Genomic DNA, 25031 nt, shown 5'->3' with positions numbered 1-25031 from the left:
GGCGGCAGAAGCGGCGGCGGCGGCGGGAGCCGAGGAGGAGGTTCCGGACGCTGCTCAGGAACCGGGGACTCAGGAGTGCCCGCGCCCTGAGCGCTCAGCTCCAGAGGCGGTGAGAGGGGCGGAGAGGAGACATGTCGCGGGGAAGGGGCAGATTTGGGGGTCTAGGCTTGGAGGGGCAACGATCTGGGACACCGGGGCCAGACGGGGAGCGTGGGGACCTCGGACGAGTCCACTTTGTGTCAGGCCCCACGGGGTCCGTCCTTCGGTCGGTGCGTCCTGAGCGCCGAGCGTGTGCTCGAGGCGGTGTGGCTCTGGCCAGCCCATTCCACGCCGAACGGCAGTTTGAGAGTCGGACCGGGGCCTGGGGATTAGGATGCAGCCTGCTTCCCGCCCAGCCGGCTTGGCCAGGCCAGCGCCCGCCCCTCCCTCCCCGCTCAGGCTTCAGACTCGCCCCCGCTGGCGGTCTCCCGGCCCAGCCCTGTCTCGGTTCCATGTGCCCTCACCCCTAGCCCACTGCACCTGGGGAAGAGGTGGGCTTGGTGGAAAGCTTGTCCAGAGGGAAGGAGGAGCTGGGGGTGTAGAGGAGTGATGTATCTAACGTAAAAACCCTTATTAATTTCATATAATCCGTGTCAAAACTGACAGGGAAGCACGCACACCTATAAGGCACGCCAGCACACACAGTGACACACACCCATGTGACTTATACACATAGTCTAGCACACTCCAAATCACAAACGTCCCTGCACTACGCATCCGGCCGCCCACCACACCCCCACTCTGTGGGGTGGGGCATCCCATGAGGAGTCTTCTGAACTGTGGGCTCCAAGTCATCAGTCCGACAGGACAGCTGAGTGGACAGAAAGGGCCACTGTCCCCAAATCCATCCTGATTTTCTGGCAGCTTTTCCCAGCCCCTGGCTTCAGATTGTTCCTCTTTAACAGTGGGGAAAGATGGGAGAAAATCTTGGTCTCATTCCTCTAAAGCAAGGAGACAGGATTTTGCAGGCTAACGAGAGTAGGGGCTTCTGGTGGCCTCTCTTCCTGGGTCCAGTTAGGGCTTAGGGTGCTGGGAATGGCTAGTTTCTGGGTAAGAGTGGCCAAGGGATGGAGGAGGAGGGGGTGGAAGAAACAGAGAGGAAAAAGAATGGGTATGAGTCAGCCAAGAATGGAGCCCGTCAGAGAGAGAATGAGAGGAATGTGTGTGAGAAGCAGACAGACATCTCCAGAGAGGTCCAGAGATAGTCAGGGAACCAGGGAGAGGGAGGAAGTGAGAGACAGAGATGGTCAGAGAAGTGTGAGAAATGCTTGAGAGTGCACTAAACAAATTAGGGAGGATGAAGGTGGGGGAAGACCACTGGGAGTTAGGGAAAGTGGTATGTGTGTCTGCGCCCCAGGCTGTCAGAGCGATTAGCTTTAATTGCTCTTCCCTTTGTGGTTAAATACTCCTTTGGGGAAATTGCCAGTGATGCCCTAGGCTGCAGGCTTCCCTGGTTGCCTACTTCCTCAATTCCGTGCCCATCATGTGTGGATGTATTATCATGCATGAAGAGGGTCACAGAATCAGAGCGCCTCACTCGCTCACACAGATCCTCACCAACAATGTCATGATGGATATCTTCACCAGCTGGTAGGCAGCCAACCACTGAATCTCCAAGCCACTCCCACCAAACTTACTCTGTTTTGTAGCAGGGATGCTCACCCCTTCCTAATTGCAGCTCTGAGTATTCAGATGGGGAACTGAAGCACAGATCTCAGGAGTCCTAAGTATTCATTGCTATGACTAAGTTGGATAGGTGAGTAGGAAATGCTAGAAGGGGTGAAAGCCTATAGAAAGGAGGAAAAGAGATACTGAAAGATGAAGTAGAAAGGAAATGGATGACGAAGAGTGAGAGAGATGGAGAGAGATGGAAATAGAATCAGGGAGTGCCACACCAGAAGAGTGGAGACAGAGATGGTCTGGGGAGAGTCCTAGGCCTCATTCCCCTCCTCGCCATCAGCCGGCCCTCCTCTGCCCTGCCTGATCCAGTGCCAGCTATCTCCTGATGCCCCATCTTGGGTCTGGCTCTCCTCTAGACTAAAGGCTGAAGGCTAATCCCTGTCCCCATGCCCGAAGGTAATCCATTTTGCTTCTTGGGCTGAACATTTTGGGGCCCAGATGTCCTGCCTTTTGTCACTTCCAGGCTGACCCTGGAGCCTCAGAACCCTCAATTTCCTTGTTACAGGAATAAAGACAACCCCTTCCTCCCCCGCAAAGCTAGATAAAAAAGCTTAAAGAAGAAATCAATTGAGAATGATATTAAAGGAAATAAACTACAGGACTGCTTGAATTTGGGGCCCAGATATAATTTAAAAGAGGAAAGCTGGACCCGTACTCTCTCCCTTCCAACCCCTCTGTCTCTCCATGATTACTTCCAACTTCAGGCAGAAGACTGACAGACTTGAGTGCCTGGGAGTCCCCTCCTGCCCAATACAGGGACCTCTAGGTCCTTGCAGCTGTGTGGGATGGCCCCTCCCCTTAGCCTTAGGCAGCTGCAACAGATGTGGAAGAGGGAGGGGCAGCAACTCCTAATCTTCAGGCTTCCTTCTCGAATTTACAGAGGATTTGGAACCAAACATTAGAGAGAAGGGATAATCTACCACGACTTAATGTCAAAATGCACAGAAATTCTTTTGGTGCTGCCACCTCCTCCACAGGTGGTTATCCCAATTGCCAGGCTTCTCAAAGCACTCCCAGGGCCTGACTCTTCTTACCCCAATGCCCGTGGAGCTCCCACCTGTCCCACCCTAAAAGGTCAGTATATAATGGTCCTTACCTCCTGCCCCTCTTCCCCAGCATCCTCAGTTGGTTTGACCTTTGTCAGGGCTGTGCCTGGGGCCAACTTGGAAGGAGAGGGAGGCAGGAAGGAAGGAAGGTGTGAGGAAGCGGTAAGCGGAGCACAGAAAGCTGGGAGGGAAGAGGACTGACTTCCTGGCAGCCAGGGCTCCGGTTCCTGATTCCTGCCCTGGTATCCTGTCCCAAGAATGGCCTCCGCCCAGACTGCCTGGTGATCCCTGAGCAGCTCTCTGCACTGCTCCAGAGATCAGGAGGATTTTTCAGAGCCCAGAGAGCAGATTTCTCCACAGGCTCTAAGGAAATCTGAATCTCTGGTGAGGAAAGTGACATGGAGGATGAAGGAAACAAGCTCTGCCAAGCCCCACCATGGTCAGGCCAGACCAGCCCAGGTACAACAGCTGATCAGTGAGAATTGAGAGCAGTTCCCCTAAACAACACTCCCTTTGCTTCTTCTGCCATACTAAGGCCTAGGCAAATGGATCTCTCCAAGAAGGGAGGCAACAGGGCGGCCTTTCCTTGTACCCTCAGGGGGCCTTACTCCTATCCTTTCTGTCCCTTCTTACTCACCATTCCCCATACCCCTCCCATCTAGCGGTGTCATTGTCCTAACGACTGGGGGGTGGGGGGACCCAGAACTGAGGTTGCCATAGTAACAGATGAGCTGAGGTTACAGCCTTCTATAGTTGTGGACTGTATGCTCTCCTCTCCCCCCCCCACCCCCATGCCTCATTTGCAGCCTTAGTCTCTTTCTGTCTCCCAACTCCAGCTCTCTTCCTCCATTCTGCAGGCTTCCCTCACCCCTCTGGATGTGAGCCTGTGGTTATATGCCTTCTTGCACATGCTTTTGGCTGGTTTAGACACATACAAACACACACCACAGATACTCACAGCCAGTGCACCCACAGCCATATATCCAGTGCTGGCACATACACCTCCATTACCAGAACATCCAAACACGCCCACAGATACCCAGCCACTGCCTCCTCCAGAGCTGTGCCCACAACCCAGGGATTAGCATCCGTAATATCCAAGCACACACACATTTCTCCTCTGCCACTTTAACATTCCTAACCCCGTCTCTCTTAGGGGCCTCTTTGTATCTTTCACTCTCTTAGAAAGCTCCTACCCACTGCCCCCAAGTCTTTGTGGGTGAGTGTGTTACACACATTAATCTCTTCCCGCCTACCTCCTCTGTAGATCTGTTTTAGATTCAAAGCCCTAAATCTTAACTCCTCCCGACACACACACACACACACGCACGCACGCATGCACTCTTTCCTCCTGCAGGATCTGTAATATTTACAAACTCTCCTTCCATATGAAAGCAGGGAAGTATAACCCCCAATCCTGCCCCATTTCCAGCTAAGGGCTTGACCCCAGAGTTTCCTCCATTGGGGCAGGGTCTTGTCTCCTGCTGCGCTTTCCCTTCCAGCTCTACTCACGGCGCCCCCGCCCCGACCCATTCTTATCTCCATCTCTAGTCCCCTCCCCATCATCCCCCTCACCCGTATCCCCCTCCTTCTGTCCTTGGATTATCAGTGGAGTGAGGGGGGTTGGGCTCCAGAGCCTGCTGCTGTGACCTAGATTTCAAGACAGAGACAGTTCCTGGTGCTGACAGTCAGAGAGCATTGTTCCTGGCCCGGCCTGGCAGGGCCACTGCTGGGCCCTTCTGTTTGGTTGCACCTGGGTGTGCAACTGAGCATGCCTATGACTGCCTGTTTCTTGCGGGGGTCATGGTAGCCCTGCTGTCTGGCTCATTGTCTGTTTGTGTCACGGTGCCTGCCACCAAGGGAGGCTTGTTTATTCTGGTCCAAGTAGGGGGCTGGGAATGGGGACTTCTGGGTCTGCATCTCTTATTTTGTGACCACCATGCCAATCTCAGTTCCCCTGCAGTAGAGCAAGGAAGGAAGGAAAATGGGAGTGTGTCAACCAGGCCCCTTTGATCTGCCACATTCCCAGCCTAATGCTGGGGTGATTTGCGGGCAGCCTCAGTTAGGGACGAGGTCATCTTGCTGCTTGCCCACCCCTTGGTCTAGTCGCATACAGAGTGTTTATGATACAATTTACTTTTTAAAACATGTTTTACTTTTCTGACTAAAAGAAAACAGATACTCATTGTGGAAATAAGTTCCATTTTTGAGCTCACCACTAGTGTCACATTTTATGAAATCCAGAAATTTCATTCAAACATCTGACCTTCTTTCTTCTGTCTTAGCCACAGTTCCTATCTTAGTGGAAGGAAGGCCTTGAATGTTTTCTACTTCTCACCTAAGGATCACGAAAGAGGGATGGGGTAAAGGCCTAGGTGAGATCTGGCCTTGCTGATCTCATCAGACCATGCTGAAGGTAGTGTCAGTAGGATGTTGATGCAAGAAAAGGGGGCAGTCCCCTTTTGCCATTCTCCCAAAGCCGCATCTAAAGTCCCCTCCCTCCACCACCCAGCCAGCCTGGGAACTGGGCAGGGGGCCAGAGCCAGTCGCTTGGTATTCTTGGGCACGGGGGCTGCAGGCACAGCACAAAGGGTAGGAGAGAGAGCTGAGTGGGGGCCTGGTAACCATCAGGGGAGAAAATGGGCTCCACAAAGGTGGGGGTGGTCCTTGCTTCCCCCACCTCGAGCCCTAATGACTGAATACAAGGCTAGCATGGAGGGGCCAAGGAACCATTGGACCAAACAACTAGGCATCCATCCAAAATGAGTCATTAGTGAAGTGGTGGGGAGTTGAAGTGAGGGACCCCTTTGCCTCTGAGGCAGAATGGGGAAGCTAGAACACACGAGCTCCTACAAAACCCTCCAGCTCCTTCTCAGCTTCTTATTGCCACAGCAAGCCTCGCCCTCATTGTTTTGGAGTTTTTTTTCACTGACATGGGGAGGGGTTGGAAGTGGGTGGGGCGATTCTCGGGGGTGGGGGACTTGGAGAGAGCGGGTGAGAAAGTCGGGAGCAGGTTGCTATGGTAACCGCCTCCTCAGTCAAGGGAACTGTTGCCAGGGTTACTGTTAGAGGGGGAAAACAGAAGAAAAAGATGGTGGGGGGAAGGAGGTATGACTTGTCACTCTAGGCTCCTGCCTGGCTCCTAGCATCTCGTCTCCCCTGACCGCCTCCCCTAGGTCTTCCTTTTCTCCCTCAGCCCTAGCCACCTCCAGCCTCCATGTTCCAGGCACATGCCTGGTAGGGCAGAGTGGGGAGTAGGAGGGTAGTGCCGGGGAGTAAACCAGACTCCGTACCTTAAGCTCAACTCCTATCCCTTTGTCACCTCCCAACCCCAGTCATGGCTGAGTACGGGACCCTCCTGCAAGACCTGACCAACAACATCACCCTCGAAGATCTAGAACAGCTCAAGTCGGCCTGCAAGGAAGACATCCCCAGCGAAAAGAGTGAGGAGATCACTACTGGCAGTGCCTGGTTTAGCTTCCTGGAGAGCCACAACAAGCTGGACAAAGGTGGGGGAGGGGAGCACAGGAGTCCTGTCATCAGTCTTTCAGGCTCAGTTCATTCAGCAAACAGAGATGAGCCCAAAGCTCTTACATCCACAATGTGTACCCCTCTATAGCAAGGCAGAAGAGAGGTGCTCTAAGAGTATGGGGGCCTTAGACATTTTTCATTGTGCCCTTCATCAGTAAAAAACGTTATTCAGATACTCCTGTGCTATTATCACGTACACAACAGAACGTAAAAACAATCTAATAGTAAAATTTTAAGTGACAAAAATTGGGAAGAATTCTAGACAATAAAAATAGAATACCTGAATGAGGGGAGAACTCGAAGTGTAATCTCATCTGGTAAACAGTAATACTAATCTTTGTTAAGCACTTTTTAAAAACTGGTAAAATTTAAAACTACAAGTTCTAACACTTTCTTATCCACTTTGAGAGACTACTGCTTGGGGAGTGGGGTCTATGGATTAGACTAATCCCACCCAGCTGGAGGCTTTTGGGAAAAATTGGTGTTTAAGATGGCCCTGAAAGGTGAGTGGGATTTCTAAGGCAAGATCCAAAGGAGGGCATGCCAGGCAGAGGAACCCTGTCACAGAGTATCTAGTGTGTTTGGAAATGCAAGCAGTCCTGCTTGGCTCGACTAGGATGTAGGGTGTTTAGAAATGGCTGGGAAGGTAAGGGTAAGACTGTATTGTAGAGAGCCTGGGTATTGGATAGGTGAGGTGAGTGAACTCAGAGCCCTTCAGATATACTATTCTGACTGCTGCGTGGCTGGCAGGGAGAAAGTATAAAGGAGGACATGTTACAGTTAGACTATGGCAACAGTCAGAGGGGAGGAGCCAGGGAAGAAGGTCTAAGGGCATCTATAATCTCCTGAAATTGGCCAAGCCATGGACATCATCCTTCTGGTGGTATCCATACCTTCTCTCATTTAGAATAACCTTTCTCACCAGGCCCAGATTCTCTCCTGGGTTGCCTAGAGATTCCACTCTGTTGGTCCTACAAGTGCTGTCAGCAAATTCTTATACTTACTTGGATGGAAAGTGGAAAAGGATGGGGGTGGGGATGGGGTATCTGGAAGTCAAGTTGATTTTTCTTTTGTCCCCTCCCCACAACATATGGGAGCTAGTATCTAAGCTAAACCCCTCATTCTAACCACAGTCTAGAAACTTCACTGACCAATTATCTGCCCTTCCTGCAAACAGTCCTCTGTATTGTTGTTTGGGTGCCTTAGCTTTCTTTTACTGGATTAGTAGCCCCTCTTCTTCCAGTGTTGTACCCTCCCATAACCAATGTCAGCAACTCAGCTTTGGTTCCAGGTCACTAGTCTGGTGGAGTAGGGGAAGCTGACCTCTACAGCCTAGCTCTGACCCTATCTCCTGCCTTCCTCCAGACAACCTCTCCTACATTGAGCACATCTTTGAGATCTCCCGCCGTCCTGACCTCCTCACTATGGTGGTTGACTATAGAACCCGTGTGCTGAAGATCTCTGAGGAGGATGAGCTGGACACCAAGCTAACCCGTATCCCCAGTGCCAAGAAGTACAAAGGTAAGAGGCCACTCCTTTAACTAGCTGCACCTCTGCCTCGTCCCGCTGACTATCCTTGCAGTACTTGGGTTTTAGGAGAGTGGAGGCAGATGCCCAATGGGCCTGCCTGGCATCTCCCACACTGCTATCCCTGGTCACATCCCTTTTTGTCCCCAGACATTATCCGGCAGCCCTCTGAGGAAGAGATCATCAAATTGGCTCCCCCACCGAAGAAGGCCTGAGCAAGGGGGAGGAAGAGGAGGAAGGTTGGACCTTCATCAGACCACTCCCTTCCCTCATCCTCCAGGGGAGGGGGCAAGGGCAACCCACCATCTACCCACTTACTAACTTGGTCCTAACCCCCTTACTGTGCGCGTGTGTGTGCGTGTGCGCACGCTCTGGCTGTCTGTCTATATGTCTAGCTCATCTAGTTCCTCTTCTTAAGGGGATGGGGGTCAGGGGCTAGGGGAGGGGGCTGAGTTTCCCCACTTTAGGAGGGGGTGGGGGCTATTTCTATGCAAATAGAAATCAGCACATTCCTCCTACTTCCCTTTCCTCCACTCTCCCCCCGTATCTTTAAAGTGTGGAAGCAGAAAGGACCTGCATTTTCCTACATTGAGGAGCTGACATGGGGGTAAGGTAATGGGAGAGGTAGGTGGATCCAGGGAAAAGCAGTGGGGAGGGAAGGCAAAGAGGCCACTCAACCCCCACCTGGAAGGGGCAAAGAAAAGCCAGAGTTCCCTGTTTGTACTCCTGTGCTGGACTAGCTGTTTCCTGAGTACCAGCAGGTCCCTTTTTTGCCTCTCATGGGCCTAGCATAGGTATGAGCCAGGGATCCTTTCCTGGCCCCTAAGATCAAACCCCATGGAGCAGCCAGTATTAGATGCCCCCACCCACCTGTACTCTGGAGAGACTGTGCTGGGAACATGTACCACTGAGCCTGAGATGGGGATGAGGGCAGAGAGAGGGAAGCCCCCTTTTCCACTCAGTTGTTCCTACTCAGACTGTTGTACTCTAAACCTAGGGAGGTTGAAGAATGAGATCCTTAGGTTTTAACCTGCATCCTGACCCCACCATCTATAGGGTCCCAACTTGGTTATTGCAGGCAACCTTCCCTCTCCCTTGGTGAAGAACATTCCAAGCCAGAAAGAAGAGAAGTTAACTACAGTGTTTTCCTTTGCACCGATCCCCACCGCAATTCAATCCAGGAAGGGACTTAGGAAACCCTTCTTTATTAGATATCCTGGCCCCTTGGGCTTGTGAACACCTCCTAGCCACATCACTACAGTACAGTGAGTGACCCCAGCCTCCTGCCTACCCCAAGATGCCCCTCCCCACCCTGACCGTGCTAACTGTGTGTACATATATATTCTACATATATGTATATTAAAACTGCACTGCCATGTCTGCCCTTTTTTGTGGTGTCTAGCATTAACTTATTGTCTAGGCCAGAGCGGGGGCGGGAGGGGAATGCCACAGTGAAGGGAGTGGCAGAATCAAATTGCTACACAGTCCAAACAAAAAAGAAAGCTTTTTCAAAAAACATTTAATTCACATGCAATCTCAGAGACTATTTAGACAAAGTTGAAGTTAGGAGCTTTCAGGATGTGAGAGTAAAACTTTAATGGGAGGGGAGGGCTGGCTGCTGGAAGAAGGAAGAAGCCAGACTGGTTAGACAGTATTCTTAACTCCTAGCCCAGCCTAGCATGCCCTGCCCCTCTGGCCACTGCTGCAGACACCTGCCTTAACACACACACCTCTAGGACTCCACAGTTTTGCCTTAAAGGACCTTCCCAAGTCTCCCTTTCCCTGTCTGGCTTCTCCCTTAAGAAGAGAGAGAGATACTTGTAAAATTGGGTGGGAAGAATGAGCATAAACTGTCCTTCCATTTGGGATATGTTACATTAGAAAGAGAGAGAATAAGGAGCCTTTCTTATGGAAGAAATGGGAGAAGAGAGACAGGGTTATTTTCAGCAGAGTCTAGTAGTTTCTCTGTAAGGCAAAATAATCTAAAAAGACTAACCTGCCCACCCACTCCTTATATTGCTGTGAGATTGCCCCTATCTTGTGCTCTTCTGTCTGCAGTGTGCACGGCCTTGTTCTAACCCGGAATAAAGGTGATTGATTGTATTGTAACTAACTGATTTTAAAATTTCTGTGAGTGACGAGGATTTTGGAGCCTTTGAATCACTGGGAAGGGAGGGGGAACAATATTTATGCCCCAGAACAAGGGCTGGGAAAATACCCCAAGTGTATACCCTCACCCCACCCAATCTCTTAAGTATCACTGAGCTAAATGGAGCGTATCCTACTTCCAACAGTCTCCAATTGGAGCCCAAGCACTGGAAATACGGGTCTCCCAAAATGGACTTTCTAACACCGTATCATGTGCAGAATGAGAGGGGTAGCTACATTAGTAGGAGCAGAAACCATCCATTGTGAATAAATGGACCACATACCACACAGAGCAGCAGTTGGGGGGAAGAAAAGCTTTACTGGGAGAAAATACAACAAATTCCAGAGTGCATGGTTTTTAGCCCACCCTATCACCCCACCAGCAATAGGAACAGAGACCACTCAATCACACATTCCCTACCTCAGGGAGTAAGTACAGCAGCCAACATCTGGTCTGAGAGCTGCTGGGAAAAGGGGCAGGAGGAAGAAGTGTCTGGGAATACCATTCTTTCACTCTTTTCCCCTCCTTCCTGGCCTGATTTAGTAGAATCTGACTGTCCCAGGATACAGAATTCTTGATTGGATCTTGTGGAAACTGGGGGCAAAAAAATAGCAGCAAAAGCACTTAAGGGCAAGAATTCAGCTGGGACTTTCAGACTGAGTGACCAGTGATAAGACAAGTGCCCAAGCTCCAGCCACTGTAATCAGTCCTTAGATTAATGACTTGTTCCTCAATCCTAAAATATCAAGAGGCGGACAAGGTTTAAGTCAAACCCAGAAGTCTTTCCCTTCACTCTTCTATAAAGAAGGGAACTGGCATCAAGTTGGATGGCTTAAAGATCAAGCAGCTAAAGGTAAGAGAGAGAGTGTGTGTGTATGTGTATGTGTATGTGTGTGGTGTGTGTGTACGTGTCTTCTGTCACACAAAGTACCACAATAGTCTGCAGTGGTGGCACCACCCTAAAGTATTTAAGTTTTAAAGGCAGGCCAGCCTCTGGTTAGAAGAGCCATCCTTGGAACCCCCTACAAGACTTAAGGAGAGGTAGGAGATCTGAGGCAAAGAGCTGAGAGGAATTTCCTGTTTTTCCCAACCCCCACACCAAAGCAGGGAACCAGGAAGGGCAGAAATGAGGATCCTTCCATTCTCGAGCCTCCAAAAACCTAAAGGGTAAGTCCCAATCTCTAGTGACCATACACAGAGGTAAACTGACCCCAGGTGTCACCTCCACACCATTACTCTTGTTCACTCTTAAGTCCCTTTATTGCATTCATAGAGAATATATAGGTATTTAAACTTTGACAATAATTTTACCTTGATACATCCAAGTTTGACTTGCTTTTTAATATATTTATAGATATAAAATTAGGCCTCTAACAGTGATAGGGACAGGGAGATTGCTGCCACCAAACAATGTTTTTTAAAAAAATAACAGAAGAGGTAACATCCTTCCTATTCTTCCTTCACATCTGCCCCTCTCCCACCTCTCCCCAACCTCCCTCACCTGACGTATTAGGGGGTGATGGGATGAAGAGAAGAGAGTGAAGGATATGTAATCAAGTGCAAAACACTGTGATAAGTACAAAGAATGAATAAGGTGGAAAGGAAAGTGAAGAGTGTGGGATGGTTAGGGGCTTTAAGGACTTCCCAGGAAAACAGGATTCTGGGATGGGGTTGCTGAGGCGGGGGGAAAAACCAACTGTCATATACTTTTAAAAAACAAAGGAAGAAAAGGTCAAAAACCTAAACCAAAGAGAGAGTGGCACTCCTACCCTCCACTCTGGCCCCTTGGTACTGAATAGCCAGTTGTTCCACCCCCCCGCCCCCCGCCCAACAAACAAGGGAGCTTAAAGAAAAAGAAACCCCATTCCCTATCCCAAACCAGTTAACAAAATAGGCTTCTCTCTCCTCTCAAAAAGAGGCTTTGGGGAGAGGCCATTTCTACTGAGTCCTATGCACCTCTCCATGGAGCCCCATTCCAGGGGTCAACTCCCATTCCTAGGTACTCTGTTGGTTCACTCCTCTGGTTTGTCCTTCTCCTGGGATGTCTTTCTTTTATCTAAAGCAAAAAGTCCAAAGTGCATTTCTGCTGAATGTAGGGCCTGGGACAGGAAAGGGTTGCCCAGGCAGGATCAGATTGGCAGCCCCAGCCTGCCCCACCTAGGTATGAGGCCTCAAGATGGCATGCACTGCACCCGGTCAGGGCCCTCCTCCTCGTCCGATGTGTCTGAGGAGCTGGGAGACTCATCAGAGTCCGCGTCTGTGGCCCCAACCCCAGGTTCTCGCCAGCGCTGTGGATGGGAAAGGCTTGTTAGTAACCTCCCTGGATGGAACAAGGACAAGCCTGTTAGGTCTTAGCTAGAATATAGATGCTTTAGGCCAGAGATTAGCAGAATTTTTCTTAAAGGGCCAGATAGTAAATATTTTAGACTTGAGGTCTATATGGTCTTTATTGCAACTATTCAACTCATTGTAGCGTGAAGGCAGCCACAGACAATACACAGAATGGGTGTGGCTGCAAGCCAATGAAACTTTATTTACAAAAACCAGCAGCAGGCCAACTGCCAGTCTGCCAACCCCTGAACTAGGCCTCTTTTGGCATAAGAGGAAAAATAGAAAGGTCACACTGAGACTTGTTATTTCTTCTCAATTCCCTCCTCCACCCTCCAGCCTTTGCCTTTCTGAAGACAGGATTACACATGGATGGCAATGGACAAGAGTAGATACCACCCTTTTCTGCTGATGTCTCTTCCAAGGCTGTATCAGGGATCTGATGGGGATAGAGGACAATGGATAGGAAATCCAACCAAGATCACCTGATTCCTCCTTAAAGTCACTACTCTGGAACTTTTTAGCCCTCTTAAGAGGGTCACTCCCTTGGGAACTCATTTCCAACCCCAGCTTACCCGGTGATGGCGTCTCTGTCTCAAGTGATGCATAAGGAACCACAGCATGTGACTATCAAACAGGTCAGGGTGGTGCAAGCTATCTTCATCCCGCTCCCGCTTGTTCTTCTTAATCACCTGGAACCCAAAAAGGTTGGGAAGAGGGGGCAGCAATGAAGAGGAACCCGGGACCTGATCAAGAAGGCTGATCTTCTATCCCAATAAAAGCTAACCGTTAAGTTGAAGTGGAGCTACATTAGATTAGGAAACAATGCCCTAGGTTCAGCTGCTGCAAAGGTAGCAGGCTTTAATACAGAATAATTCTTGGCCGGGCGTGGTGGCTCAAGCCTGTAATCCCAGCACTTTGGGAGGCCGAGACGGGCGGATCACGAGGTCAGGAGATCGAGACCATCCTGGCTAACACGGTGAAACCCCGTCTCTACTAAAAACTACAAAAAACTAGCCGGGCGATGTGGGGGCACATGTAGTCCCAGCTACTCGGGAGGCTGAGGCAGGAGAATGGCGTGAACCCGGGAGGCGGAGCTTGCAGTGAGCTGAGATCCGGCCACAGCACTCCAGCCTGGGTGACAGAGCGAGACTCCGTCTCAAAAAAAAAAAAAGAATAATTCTTAAAGATGCTCCTTATCCCCATCCTATTACAAATTAGTGCCACTTCACAGCTGCCCCCTGGAGCAGGACTATTCCCACAGAGGAAATTATAGGAATGTGGGGGAGGGTGTTAGAGCAGTGCCTTTAAAGAACTGGGCAGCAAGTTATTCCTCCCTATGACAATGAAGAATCAACAGTATGTGGATAAGCAGAAAGAAAATAACTTCTGCAGTCAGCCACTTACATCTTTTAACCCTGTCAGCTCAGTGGAAGCTTCAGCTGTGGGTGCCCAGATCTTCACATCATGGTCTAGGCCACTGGTTGCCAGCACAGGCAGGTGAGGGTGGGGCTCAAGGCAGTTTACCTGGTCAGGAAGAAAGGAAAATACAGACTCAGCAGTGTGTGGGAGTAGGGTTTAAAAACCACTACTCACCTTGAGCCAAATAATTGCCCTTGATCAGGGCTGATGCAGCTGCTGGGGAAGGGAGGCCCACCCATCCTGAGCCTAAGCCAAAGGGCACTGGGGGTAGAGAAACCAGACACAGACTGGGTATAAGACCAGGCACATCAATCATTTCCTATGTTTAGGTCAGGGGTGGCTTCATCCCCAGATACGGCCCTAGGGATGGGTGAGTGGACTGCCCAAGCTTACTGCTGGCTTCATAAAACAATGAAATCCAGATGACCTCATTCACTCCAGATTCCAAAGCTCCAACTTGCCCAAGGCTGGGAAAAAACCATCTCAGTGGCTTTCACAAAATGGCAAATAAATTTTAAAAAATGAAGCAAGCAGCAGCTGCCAATGAACCCCCAGAGAAGAGCTGGAGAACAACTATATTCATTTGGCACTGTTTACTAGAACTGGAGGAAGGCACAGGCTGAGAAGAGGAGGCTCAGTTGCAGGGAGTGGTGGGAGTGATGGAGGCTCATGTCTGCTTAAGAGAACCTTGCACATCCCAGGGGGAGCATCCTACTACCTGCCCTGAGCACAACAGGCTCAGCTATAAGGCAGCACATTAAAATAAAGCAGCTTCTTGGGGTTCCCATAGGCTCAATCTCAGCCACCCTCTGGGTAAACTCACTGAACAAGGCAAAAGAAATAAACTACAGCAGGAAGGCCTTCTAGCTTAGGCAGCTTCCTTCTGTCTGAAAGGCACCCATGCCCCCTGCTGTCTGACTTGGAAACATGAGCTTCCCTAAGGGAAGGGCAGGGAAGTTCCTACCCCATCCAGAAGAGTTAGTTCCAGATCTAGCTGCTAAAGCATTTTGAGTCTTTTAGTGAAAGGAGGAACACATAGGAAAGGCACCCTGCCTTGCAGCTGGCCATATAGTCCAAGAAAATAACTTCTTTTAGTTCTCTCTGGACCAACCACCTCCCCTGCCTCACCTGCCCAGGCAGAGAACAGCTGAGGATAAGTCAAGGGCAGGCATGGAAAACAGCTGACCTACAGACTTCCCACTTACTTTGACTCCATCTTACAAATAAACAAATGCTCAGAAAAGACTGAAGCTAAGACTGAGCTTATGAATAAAACAGAAACCTCGTTCTTTATCTCCTCCCATTCCACATATCAGCCTATTGTGAAGTTTATCTTTGGGCTGTTTTAGGCATCGCAGTTTAATGCCTGGAATAATATCTATCTCTAGTAACAGACAACTTACACATACAAACCTGAACTTTTTCATCTATCTCCTAATAAGCCCTTGTTACAGACCTGTACTCTTTGAGCTAGCTCTGCTTGAATAAGTCAGCAAAATAAAAAAGTGCAGGGGAACAATTCCTTGGAACTTAAGACTAAGGAAAAAGCCAGTGGCAAGAGGAACAAGAGAATAACATACAGTACCTGAATTGGAGCCTGCGGGGGGAGCCGACAGAGAACTTCTGGGCCAGAGTACCTGGTCACTTCACCAGACCTGTCTGAATGCCAGGACTTATCCTGTCAATAATGCCTGAGCAGAGAAAAGAGCTCTGGCCTTAGATGACTGGGTTGGGGGAATGTAGAGAATGGGATCAAGCATCAAAGTGCTCTTGGGAGACTAAGGGGCTGTCCTCTGATACCACCCCCCATTCTTGTCCCTGTGAAGCTGAATGGGAACAAAGAAATGATCCTCAAATCAGAGTCAGGAGATCTGGGCAAGTTAGAAAATAACTTCTAAGATCTTTGGTTCTAACATTCTACGTTACAATTACATTCTACTCTACATTTACAATTTGCATGATATAGAACTGCTGAGTCTACTACATTGAAACTAGTGCCTGGTGACCCCCACTGCTGGAAAATTAGGACCAAAAACAGAACAGAGGGAGCCAAGTAAAAGACCACATCGATCATTCAGCTTACACAGAGACAAGAATATGTAAGGAAATTTGCTTCAGGGGTAGCCTCTATATCTCTTATTCTACTTATTTACTCTTAGGACCACTAAAACTTAGGCCTAGGGCCCACCCATCCCAAGTAGATGCCTTCCTCACCTGGGCAAATGGGTTAATCATCAAACCCTGGCATTGGCTGAGCTAAAAGCAAACTGGCCTGCAGAATGCTTTTGGAGAATGGACAAATGCTGGCCTGGCAGAGGGCATTCAGCCCTGCATCTCTCTGGAACAGAATGCAAGGCAATAGCTTATGTCAAGAAAAAATTCACTGGCCCCTTCTGACTTCCTTTCTCTAAATGCCTATTGCATAATTCCCATTAAGACTCAAGTGTTTTGGGTTTGTTCACTGCAGATGACACAGGGGGACCTATGGAAGAGTAGGAAATGAAGCAGGGAAGAGTGAGACACACCTTGAACTTCTAGATTCCTCTCCATTTGTATTCAAACCATAAAAACCCTAGATCTATGCAGGTCCCAGGTCCCCAAAATTTAGAGGAAACCAGAAGAAAATTTGAAATACCCTCATATCAGGGCAAGAAAAACATTAAGGAATGGGATCCTGATTGCAAGGAACCATTCTAAATTCTAAAACCACTCTCTGAAAAAAAACCTCATCAAGAGATGGCTAGGCTCTTTGAAGTTCCCCACAGCTAAGAAGCAATAAAAAGGAAGAGAGACTAAGCTGTCTCAGTCATTCCTTAGAGGTCTTGGGTAACCAGACTATTCTGGGCAATCAGTATAATTTAGTCTTCCAAACTGTCTTTTTCCCATCTCCTGTGGTCCAAAAACCTTGTAACAGAAAGCAACTGAACTCTTTCCTAATTCTAGGTCTCAAAAATGGAAAAAAAAAAAAAAAAGATACGGTTAACCAGATACATCTTAAGAGCTGATGGCTCTTCATTCCCTGACTCGATTCTCACTCTTCCTTTTTGACCTAACTCCACAGAGGTCTGCAGAACTCAAAGGACAGGCAGACTATGATACGATCATGGGTTATACAGCAAGCAGACTGCTCAGCTACTAGAAAAAAATTACATTTGCTTTCTCCTTACATATACACATTTATATGTGTTTGATACCTATTTGAATGTAAGCATGACACTTCACCCCTAAATACTTCAACATGTATCTCTTAAGTACAAGAATATTCTCCTACATAAGTAATCAAATCAATTTAATATTGAATACCATGTTATCTAATGTATAAACCATATTCTAATTTTCCCAACTGTCCAAAAAATGCTCTTTATAGTTTTTATCTGCTGATCTAAGATCCAGCCAAGATCACTACTTAGTTTAGTTTAAAGGGAAGAGACATAGAGAAATCTTTAGCCTTGTGTAGGAGGGTGTGCCCTGAACACTAACACTTTTTCATTTGGAAAAGGTGCATGCCTAGAGATAAGTTACATCACTCAGGACAGGAGAGAGGTTCTTCCCTAAAATCCCTTTCTTGTCTCAATAAACTGTGCTTTACAGGGACAGAAGATAGGAACAGGAAGAAAATACTCCATCAAAAACTCAGCACCCCCAGGCTAACTAGCCTTTTATGGCTGGTTGGACCTCTAAAACATGGTATTATGTAGTCACAGAATTCAGTGTCCCTGCTAAAACCTACCTTAATGACTGGAGAGATTAGGGAGCCAGCCAGCTCAGCATACCATACTCACCACGCCTCCCTTGTCCCCCTCCATGAACTGAATAATCTGGCAGGATGATTTCTCCCAGAGGAAGATGTGCCCACAGTCACTACCGCTCACCACAAACTCACTCTTAGGGCCATAGAAATTGACGCCTTTTACTGAAACGATAAATGAGGGAACAAACCACATGAGGGTTGGCATCAGGCCTATATATATTCATCTCAAAGGGAATTTAATTATTCACAAACTCTAAATCAGCTGAGGGCCAAATAATTATTTTCTTTTTTTTTTTTTTTGAGACGGAGTCTTCGCTCTGTTGCTTGGGCTGGAGTGCAGTGGCCGGATCTCAGCTCACTGCAAGCTCTGCCTCCTGGGTTCACGCCATTCTCCTGCCTCAGCCTCCCGAGTAGCTGGGACTACAGGCGCCAGCCACCTCGCCCGGCTAGCTTTTTGTAATTTTTAGTAGAGACGGGGTTTCACCGTGTCAGCCAGGATGGTCTCGAACTCCTGACCTTGTGATCCGCCCGTCTCAGCCTCCCAAAGTGCTGGGATTACAGGCTTGAGCCAACCGCGCCCGGCCCAATAATTATTTTCATTTTCTCAAAACACATCAAGAGATTATGCATGTTTAACAGATAGTTATAAGAATCACAACAGTCCCAGAGATGATTTATATTCTCCCAAAGAGCTCGCTCCTTAGGGCAGAGGAATCTGCAATCCTTTAGCAGCAGCCTCAGTCTCTAAGTTTATACCCTAGCAAGCAACCACAGGCCTCTCTAATCCCTTACCTGTCCCACCCTGATTTGTCCCAGCTGTGTCCCCTCTTAGGCAGTACTGTCTTATGGCCTAGGATTATCTTTGATATGTGGACTTCATTGGTACTTTGTCAATATTTTTGGGGTCATCAGTTGATCTGAGACTGATGAAGGTATATGCCACAACTGCCTCAAGAAGCAAGTCATCTGTGCTTGCTACCATTAACAGGGTTCCATTTTCCAGAATCAGTAAAAGAAGCCAAGAGTTCCAATGACTATGGTCAGTACACTATTGGCCATGAGACTGGCACCCTTCCTTCATCTGCCTGTGTACTGAGATCCAAGAACAGATTTTTCCCTCCCTTCTTTTATTTTTCCCTCCCTTCTTTTATTTTTTTCAGGAAAAAAAATAAAAGGAACTGCTATCTCCAAGACAAAATCATGACAGGTATCTGTTAGGAGTCATAACAACAGAGTAATGATTCCTCAACTTTTCTGGACATTAGAATCATGTGGGTAGTTTTTAAAAATCTCAGTGCTCAAGTTCCATCCCATCCCTACTAAATCAGAATATATAGGGTTAAGGCCAAACTTATTTTTAAAAGAACATCAGGATTGGGATTGGTGGCTCATGCTCAGCACTTTGGGAAGTCAAGGCAGGCGATCACTTGAGCCCAGGAGTTAAGAGACCAGCCTAGGCAACACGGTGAAACCCCATCTCCACAAAAAATACAAAAATTAGCCAGGTGTAGAGGCATGCACCTATAGTCCCAGCTACTCAGGAGGCTGAAGTGGGAAGATCACCTGAGCCTGGGAGGTCGAGGCTGCAGTGAGCCATAATTGCACCACTGCACTCCAGCCTGGACAACAGAGTGAGATCCTGTCTCATAAACACAACACAACACAAAACAAAACAAAACACATGAGGTGATTTCAATGTGCCCCAAAGGAACAAAACAGGCCAATCTTGGGCTAGTTACTACCACCATTCCTCCTCTTCTGCCTCATCTAAAAGAACAGTTTACTCCTCCTCCTAGAGGTATAAGGTCACTCCCTATTTTAAGTAATTCAGGACCACTGACTAAACAGGGCTTTCCCTGACTCCCTAAGACATTTGTGCTGATTTTGAAGTTACCTGAAATCTTAAAACAGTTAGTCTAGTCTCCTTATGTCCAAAACAATTAGAAGCAACATTATTGGAGTGGCAAGAGATGCTCTTGAGTGCATTCCCTTCTAGCATAGTGGAGAAAACATGAAAACTCCAGCCTAATTCAGGATAATCACTCAGTGCCCACGGCAACACAGGCAGGTAGTTTCTATTTCTATAACCTGAGCAAGACACTGTAGTTCTCCAAAGCCAACAGGCTAGGGCCACAGAAACCTAGGACGACAGTCTCACCTGTGGCATTATTTCTGTGGCCCTTGTATCTCTTAACATACTGGGCCCCATCACTGTGAGAGGAGTTGAAGAGGTAAATATCTTCATCATTGTAACTGGCCAGGAGCTCTGCCAAGAACAAGAACATAGCAGTGAAGGCAAAGGCTGAAAAAAGCAGGGACCAGGAGTTGGGGGTTGGGGTGGGGCTTCTTGCCAGTAGTGCCCCCTCCAAATACCCAGGTGTAGCACCCATCTTATTTGGAACACCAGGCAAGTCCGACTGTACAGGGTAGACTAGGAACACACTGCCAACCCAGGGGCAGCAGAATGCTCAAAAAGATCATACCCATTACCTCAGGAATGAGTCAAAGGCATAAGAACCTGCTCAGGCAAGCAACCTGGGTTTCAGGACAGGCCCTGCCAAATATCATCTGCAGCATTCTGCAAATGGTACCTGGCATCTCCAAGGGTCATCTGCTGTATCCTCCCGCTATGTGCTCACCATCAGCAGTTACTCCCCAGCTGCTCTACTTGGAGCTATAGCACAGTGGTGAGCACTGGAGGGCACATGCCTCACTGGCTCAGCAGCTCCCTAGACAGAGGGGGCATGCCAGCCTAGGAGCTGGGCCCTGCTCACGTACCTGTGCCGTCGTGGCTGTACACAAGACAGGTGATGTTTGCTTTGGACTCACTGTTCACCTGCAATAAGGAGCAGATACTGACTGATGCCCCACCCCCCCATTTGTTATACCATCTTCAGGAAACAGCTTTTCCTTCAAACTCCCCTATATCTTCTCCCAGAGATTTGAGAAAGACAGACAGAGACAAGAGTACAACTGCTGAAACATGACCACCTCAGGGGGTAGCATCTTGGGGCTTTCTCTTGGTTGTCATCTGTGTGCTAGCCATTTTATGTACACTGTCTCATTAGGCCTCACCATCAAGGTGCAAGGCAGTTATTTTTATTTATATTTTGTCGATTAAAAAAACTGAGGCTATCAGAAGTGAAGTGACTGCCAAGATCACAAGGCTGGTAAGTGGTAAAGCCAGGAATCAAATCCAGATGACTGGCTTGAAAGTCCAAGCTCTTCCCACCATACCAACAAGTTCAGATGCAGCCTTGGGGTTGAGTCAGGGAAGCCTGGAGCAACTGGCCCTTCATGAATCTTACCAGGTGATGAGGACAGAACTTCTTGAGTACTCCATTGTTCTCATTCTCATCAATTTTCCTCTGGTCATAAATCCTATAGTTGGAAAAGCAATGAAAATGTAAAAATTTACAAACAAATCCCTTAACGAGCTGCAATCTGATGTAGTGGCAGGAAAATGCCAGCTGGATGAAAATAAACAACATTTTCCAAACCAAGCTCTGGCTTGTGCTCTTCTTAAAGGGCATCCCTTTTCCAATCCATTTCCAAACCCCAAGTCTTTGTTTTGTTTGTTTGAGACTGGGTCCTGCTCTGTCACCTAGGCTGTAGTGCAGTGGCATGATCCTGGCTCACTGCAACCTCTGCCTTGTGGGTTCAAGCGATTCTCCTGCCTCAGCCTCCTAAGTAGCTGGGACTACGGGTACACACCACCACTCCCGGCTAATTTTAGTAGAGACAGAGTTTCATCATGTTGGCCAGGCTGGTCTTGAACTCTTGGCCTCAAGTTATCTGCCTGGCTTGGCCTCCCAAAGTGCTGAGATTACAGGGATGGGCCACCACACCTAGCATCAAACCCTAAATCCTTCATCCACGTACTTCCCATTTTAAGTGGCAATCCTCAATTCTGTCAGTTTGAAGTTGTTTGTCTCTCTCCTCAAGTGTTATATCACATACTGATAATTTTCATTGAAACAACTAACATTAATATGGAGCTTTTTATGCGTATATTACCTACCGAAAAGGGTTACTCACGGGCAGAAACCACGCTTAATGTAAGTCAGTGGGTCCGTAATCCCTCCTTGAAACTTTATTTGGCCTATTCTCCCTCTCATACCCCACAATAATTATTAAAAACTACCACCCATAGCTCAAGACTCCCTCTCCTTTCCACATTCTTATCAAGCATACTACACCTTCACCTTCCTTCCTGTCTCTAATCCAAGCTTTAAACTCAAATATTTAGGATACACACATTATGTGTCAAATATTATGCTAGGTGCTAAAAATACAGTGAGGAACAAGACAGATCTAGTATCTGTCCTCACCCAGTCTCCTCCAATCTCAGGGTCAATCTTTTGACAAATGCTCTTCATTTCATCCTTCCAGGGACCTTGTTTGATGATTATCTAATTTCACAACCTCTTTCTCATCACCAGTTGGCCACTTTCTAAAAATCCTTCTACTGACTGTCCTTTCCTACTATTGCTTTTTTCCTCCTTCCCCTTACAGTCACACTACTGAAAAGAACAATCAACATTCAATATTTCCACTTCCTTATTTCCTATTCACTTCTCAGTCCATCCTAATCTGGTTTTGGTCTTCAACTCACCACTGAGACTTTCTGGCTAAAATCATCAGTTAATTATATCCATTTGTCAAGTAGGTATAAGTCTAGAGCTCAGAATAAGTGTGGTCTGCAGACACAGATATAAGTCATATATCCGTGTATAGGTGGTAGTTAAAGCACTGGTAATGGAATTAGATCTCCAGGGGAAAATATAGAGAGGATTTTCCCTTCCTCCTTTAGAATCTCTGGCCTCTTTCAGAATATAATGAAAACTCTAGTCCCTTCTCCCCAGAAAAATGCACATAAGCACACTTTCTGGAGGTTCACATAATACTTGTACTTCAAGTTAAAATTCCCTGGTATAGAGCAAGATGAGAGCTGAAGACTGAGATGCTGGAGAACATCAGCATTTAATGGGTGGAAAAAGGAAGACACACCCATGAACAACACTGAGGAGTGGTTGGACATCGAGGAGAGAAGGTGTTTCAGGGAAGGAGTAATAATGTCAAGACTAGAGAAAAAGACTTGAAAAGTATCTTGTTGGCTTTGACAGTTAGGTTACTGATGACTTAAGCCTTGACATCCCCGGCTCACACGATCCTCCCGCCTCAACCTACCAAGTAGCTGGGACTACAGGCACACACCACCATGCCGGGCTAATATTTTTATTTTTTGGTGGAGACAGCATCTGCCCAGTTTGGTCTCAAATTCCTGGCCTCAAAAGATTATCCTGCCTCGGCCTCCCAAAGTGCTGGGATTACAGGTATAAGCCATACACCCCAACTAAGTGTTTATTAATAACCTACTATATTCTACATATGATGCTAGAACAAGGTTTGGCAAACTTTTTCTTAAAGGACAAGACGGTAAATGTTTTAAGCTGGTCAACAGGCAAACCATCTAATCTCTATTATAACTATTGAATTCTGCCATGTAGCATGAAAGTGGTCATAAACAACATGTAAATGAAGGCCATGGCTGTGTTCCAATAAAACTTTATTTATAAAAACAAGCAGTACAGTTTGTCAAGCCTTGTGATAGACAGTAAGCACAGAAAGATTAATACAAACTTTCCTACTACTTTCTGAACATATGATAGGTCCTTGATAGTTTATATTTTACTTTATTTTTAGTTATTTTTTTTTTGAGACAGGGTCTCACTCTGTCATCCAGGATGGAGCGCAATGGTGTAATCACAGCTCACTGCAGCCTCAAACTCCTGGGCTCAAGAGATCCTCCCACCTCTGCCTCCCAAGCAGTTGGGACTACAGGAGCATACCACCACATCTGGAGATATTTAATTAATTAAAAAACTAAAATGTTTTAATTTGTTTTTGGTAGAGACACAGTCTTGCTATATTGCCCAAGTTGGTCTTGAACTCCTGACCTCAAACTATCCTCCAGCTTTGGCCTCCCAAAGTACTCTAGTTTTATAGTCATGAGCCACCACACCAAGCCCCTTGACATTTTAAGTCACATAAGGAATAGTTTTAGCATCCTCTCCATACCTTTACCACATCTCTTCCCACATGCCTTCAGGCACCCACTAACTTGTTACCCTAAGTCTCTCTTCTGTACCTGCCTTTAATGTTCTCTCAGTTTGCTGATTTTGGCTTAAGAACTGGGAAGTGAAGAGATGATTTACTGACTGTGCTTCATCAATCAGGGCCTATTCTTAATCCTTTAGCAATAAATTTTCATGTCAGCCAATCACACTGCCAAATTTACCACTAAAGGATTCATCTCATATATCCTCTTTTTCTTTACTCCTATAAATTCTTAAAACTAAGCTAAGCAGGAATTAGCTTAGCTTAGCAGGTATAGTAGGGACTCATACCTATACCTCCTCTACTTGCCTACTTTTTTTTTTTTTTGACCACAGGCCAAAAAGCATGTCTCCCCAGAGCTTCCCTTAAATACTTTTTAATAACCCTAAACTAAAATTCAGTATTTATGATGCAAAAGCCTTGAGGATGAGTAAGCTATTTCTCTGTATTCCCTTGAAGTAATTTCTTTAGGCTAGGAGTGAAAGTTAGTGATGTTATGATATAAAACATTCAGCAAAAATGTTTTCAAATTTATATCAGAAGATGAGCTGTTCAGGTTCTTTCAAAGAAAGAATAAGAAAGGAGAAACCTCAAAACATTCAGCTGGCTGCGCAGGAGAGGTGCCAAAGAAGTTGAGTGTAACCTAATGTCAGAGAAGAGCTGGAGTGCTGAAAGGGCCACCTGCTCAAGTAGGATCAGTGTGCCTCAAAATCTTCATGTAGCCGGGCACGGTGGTTCACAACTATAATCCTAGCACTTTGAGAGGCCAAGGCAGGTGGATCACTTGAAAACAGAAGTTCAAGACCAGCCTGGCCAACATGGCGAAACTGTATCTTTACTAAAAATACAAAAATAGCCAGGCATGGTGGCACATGCCTGTAATCCTAGCTACTTGGGAGGCTGAGGCATGAGAATCACTTGAACCCGGGAGGCAGAGGTTGCAGTGAGCCGAGATCAAGCCACTACACTCCAGCCTGGACAACAAAGTGAGACTCTGTCTCAAAAAAAACAAAAATCTTCACATAACTTCTGCCAAGTAAATTAGCCAATAGAGGATACTGAGGCTGATAAGAGACAGAAGATTTGAGTATTTCTCCTTGTGCTGAAATGCTAAAGCTCTTAAGTCCTACTCTAACCCTGGCAAAGTATCAGCTTTGGGTTAAGGCAATATGAACTACAGTTCTCAATACAGCAAATTCCTACATTCCCCTCCAAACACCTTGGTCCTAGTGGTGGAATTCGTTAGAGACACAGACTTTTCAAGTAACCTGGAGCTCTAAGTAGGAACTCCCAACTCGAAATTTCAGTGAATGCTCAACTTGGAGGAGGGAGCAACTGAAAATGTGTAAAAGTACAACCCTTTTTGATCAACAGCTTCTTATCTAAAAAAGAAAAATCGGCCGGGCACAGTGGCTCACGTCTGCAATCCCAGCACTTT

The 25031-nt window shown here is 47.2% G+C and overlaps 2 protein-coding genes across 10 annotated transcripts in view; one reads left to right on the top strand and one right to left on the bottom strand.

Moving 5' to 3' along the window:
• PEA15 (phosphoprotein enriched in astrocytes 15) lies at positions 1-9929 on the top strand. Of its 6 annotated transcripts, XM_011957651.1 has the most exons (7): positions 2-109; positions 1692-1795; positions 3023-3224; positions 6101-6274; positions 7662-7817; positions 7974-8062; positions 8825-9929. In XM_011957651.1, exons 3-6 carry the CDS (start codon positions 3164-3166, stop codon positions 8036-8038), a joined length of 456 nt encoding a protein of 151 aa, XP_011813041.1. In that variant the 5' UTR covers positions 2-109; positions 1692-1795; positions 3023-3163; the 3' UTR covers positions 8039-8062; positions 8825-9929. The 6 variants fall into 6 exon arrangements, with proteins under 6 accessions (XP_011813040.1, XP_011813043.1, XP_011813045.1 ...); XM_011957650.1 differs by having other exon boundaries at positions 1-109; positions 7974-9929; XM_011957653.1 differs by lacking the exon at positions 3023-3224 and having other exon boundaries at positions 1-109; positions 7974-9929.
• A 341-nt stretch (positions 9930-10270) lies between these two features.
• The window catches only part of DCAF8 (DDB1 and CUL4 associated factor 8), a 48637-nt gene continuing 33876 nt past the window's right edge, over positions 10271-25031 (bottom strand). For 2 of the 4 annotated variants that reach the window (XM_011957645.1, XM_011957647.1), the window contains 7 exons: positions 20782-20854; positions 20252-20309; positions 19632-19739; positions 17505-17635; positions 13708-13827; positions 12876-12992; positions 10274-12260 (listed from right to left, as the gene is read on the bottom strand). In XM_011957645.1, coding sequence (XP_011813035.1) covers positions 12144-12260; positions 12876-12992; positions 13708-13827; positions 17505-17635; positions 19632-19739; positions 20252-20309; positions 20782-20854 — 724 coding nt within the window. In that variant the 3' untranslated portion in view covers positions 10274-12143. Of the gene's footprint in view, positions 12261-12875; positions 12993-13707; positions 13828-17504; positions 17636-19631; positions 19740-20251; positions 20310-20781; positions 20855-25031 lie in introns of all 4 variants that reach the window. The other 2 variants (XM_011957649.1, XM_011957646.1) reach the window with 2 other exon arrangements.

The sequence above is a fragment of the Colobus angolensis genome, unplaced genomic scaffold, assembly GCF_000951035.1.
Source record: "Colobus angolensis palliatus isolate OR3802 unplaced genomic scaffold, Cang.pa_1.0 Scaffold447, whole genome shotgun sequence".
Lineage (NCBI taxonomy): Eukaryota > Metazoa > Chordata > Mammalia > Primates > Cercopithecidae > Colobus > Colobus angolensis.
This window is presented reverse-complemented; position numbering and strand designations above follow the sequence as displayed.

Bases quoted from the DNA above. Each gene is read 5' to 3' on its own strand.
- PEA15 (XM_011957650.1), top strand. From the start codon at position 3,164: ATGGAGGATGAAGGAAACAAGCTCTGCCAAGCCCCACCATGGTCAGGC. The intron at 3,225-6,100 runs GTACAACAGCTG...TCCCAACCCCAG, and splicing joins GTCAGGCCAGACCAGCCCAG to TCATGGCTGAGTACGGGACC. The intron at 6,275-7,661 runs GTGGGGGAGGGG...GCCTTCCTCCAG, and splicing joins CCACAACAAGCTGGACAAAG to ACAACCTCTCCTACATTGAG.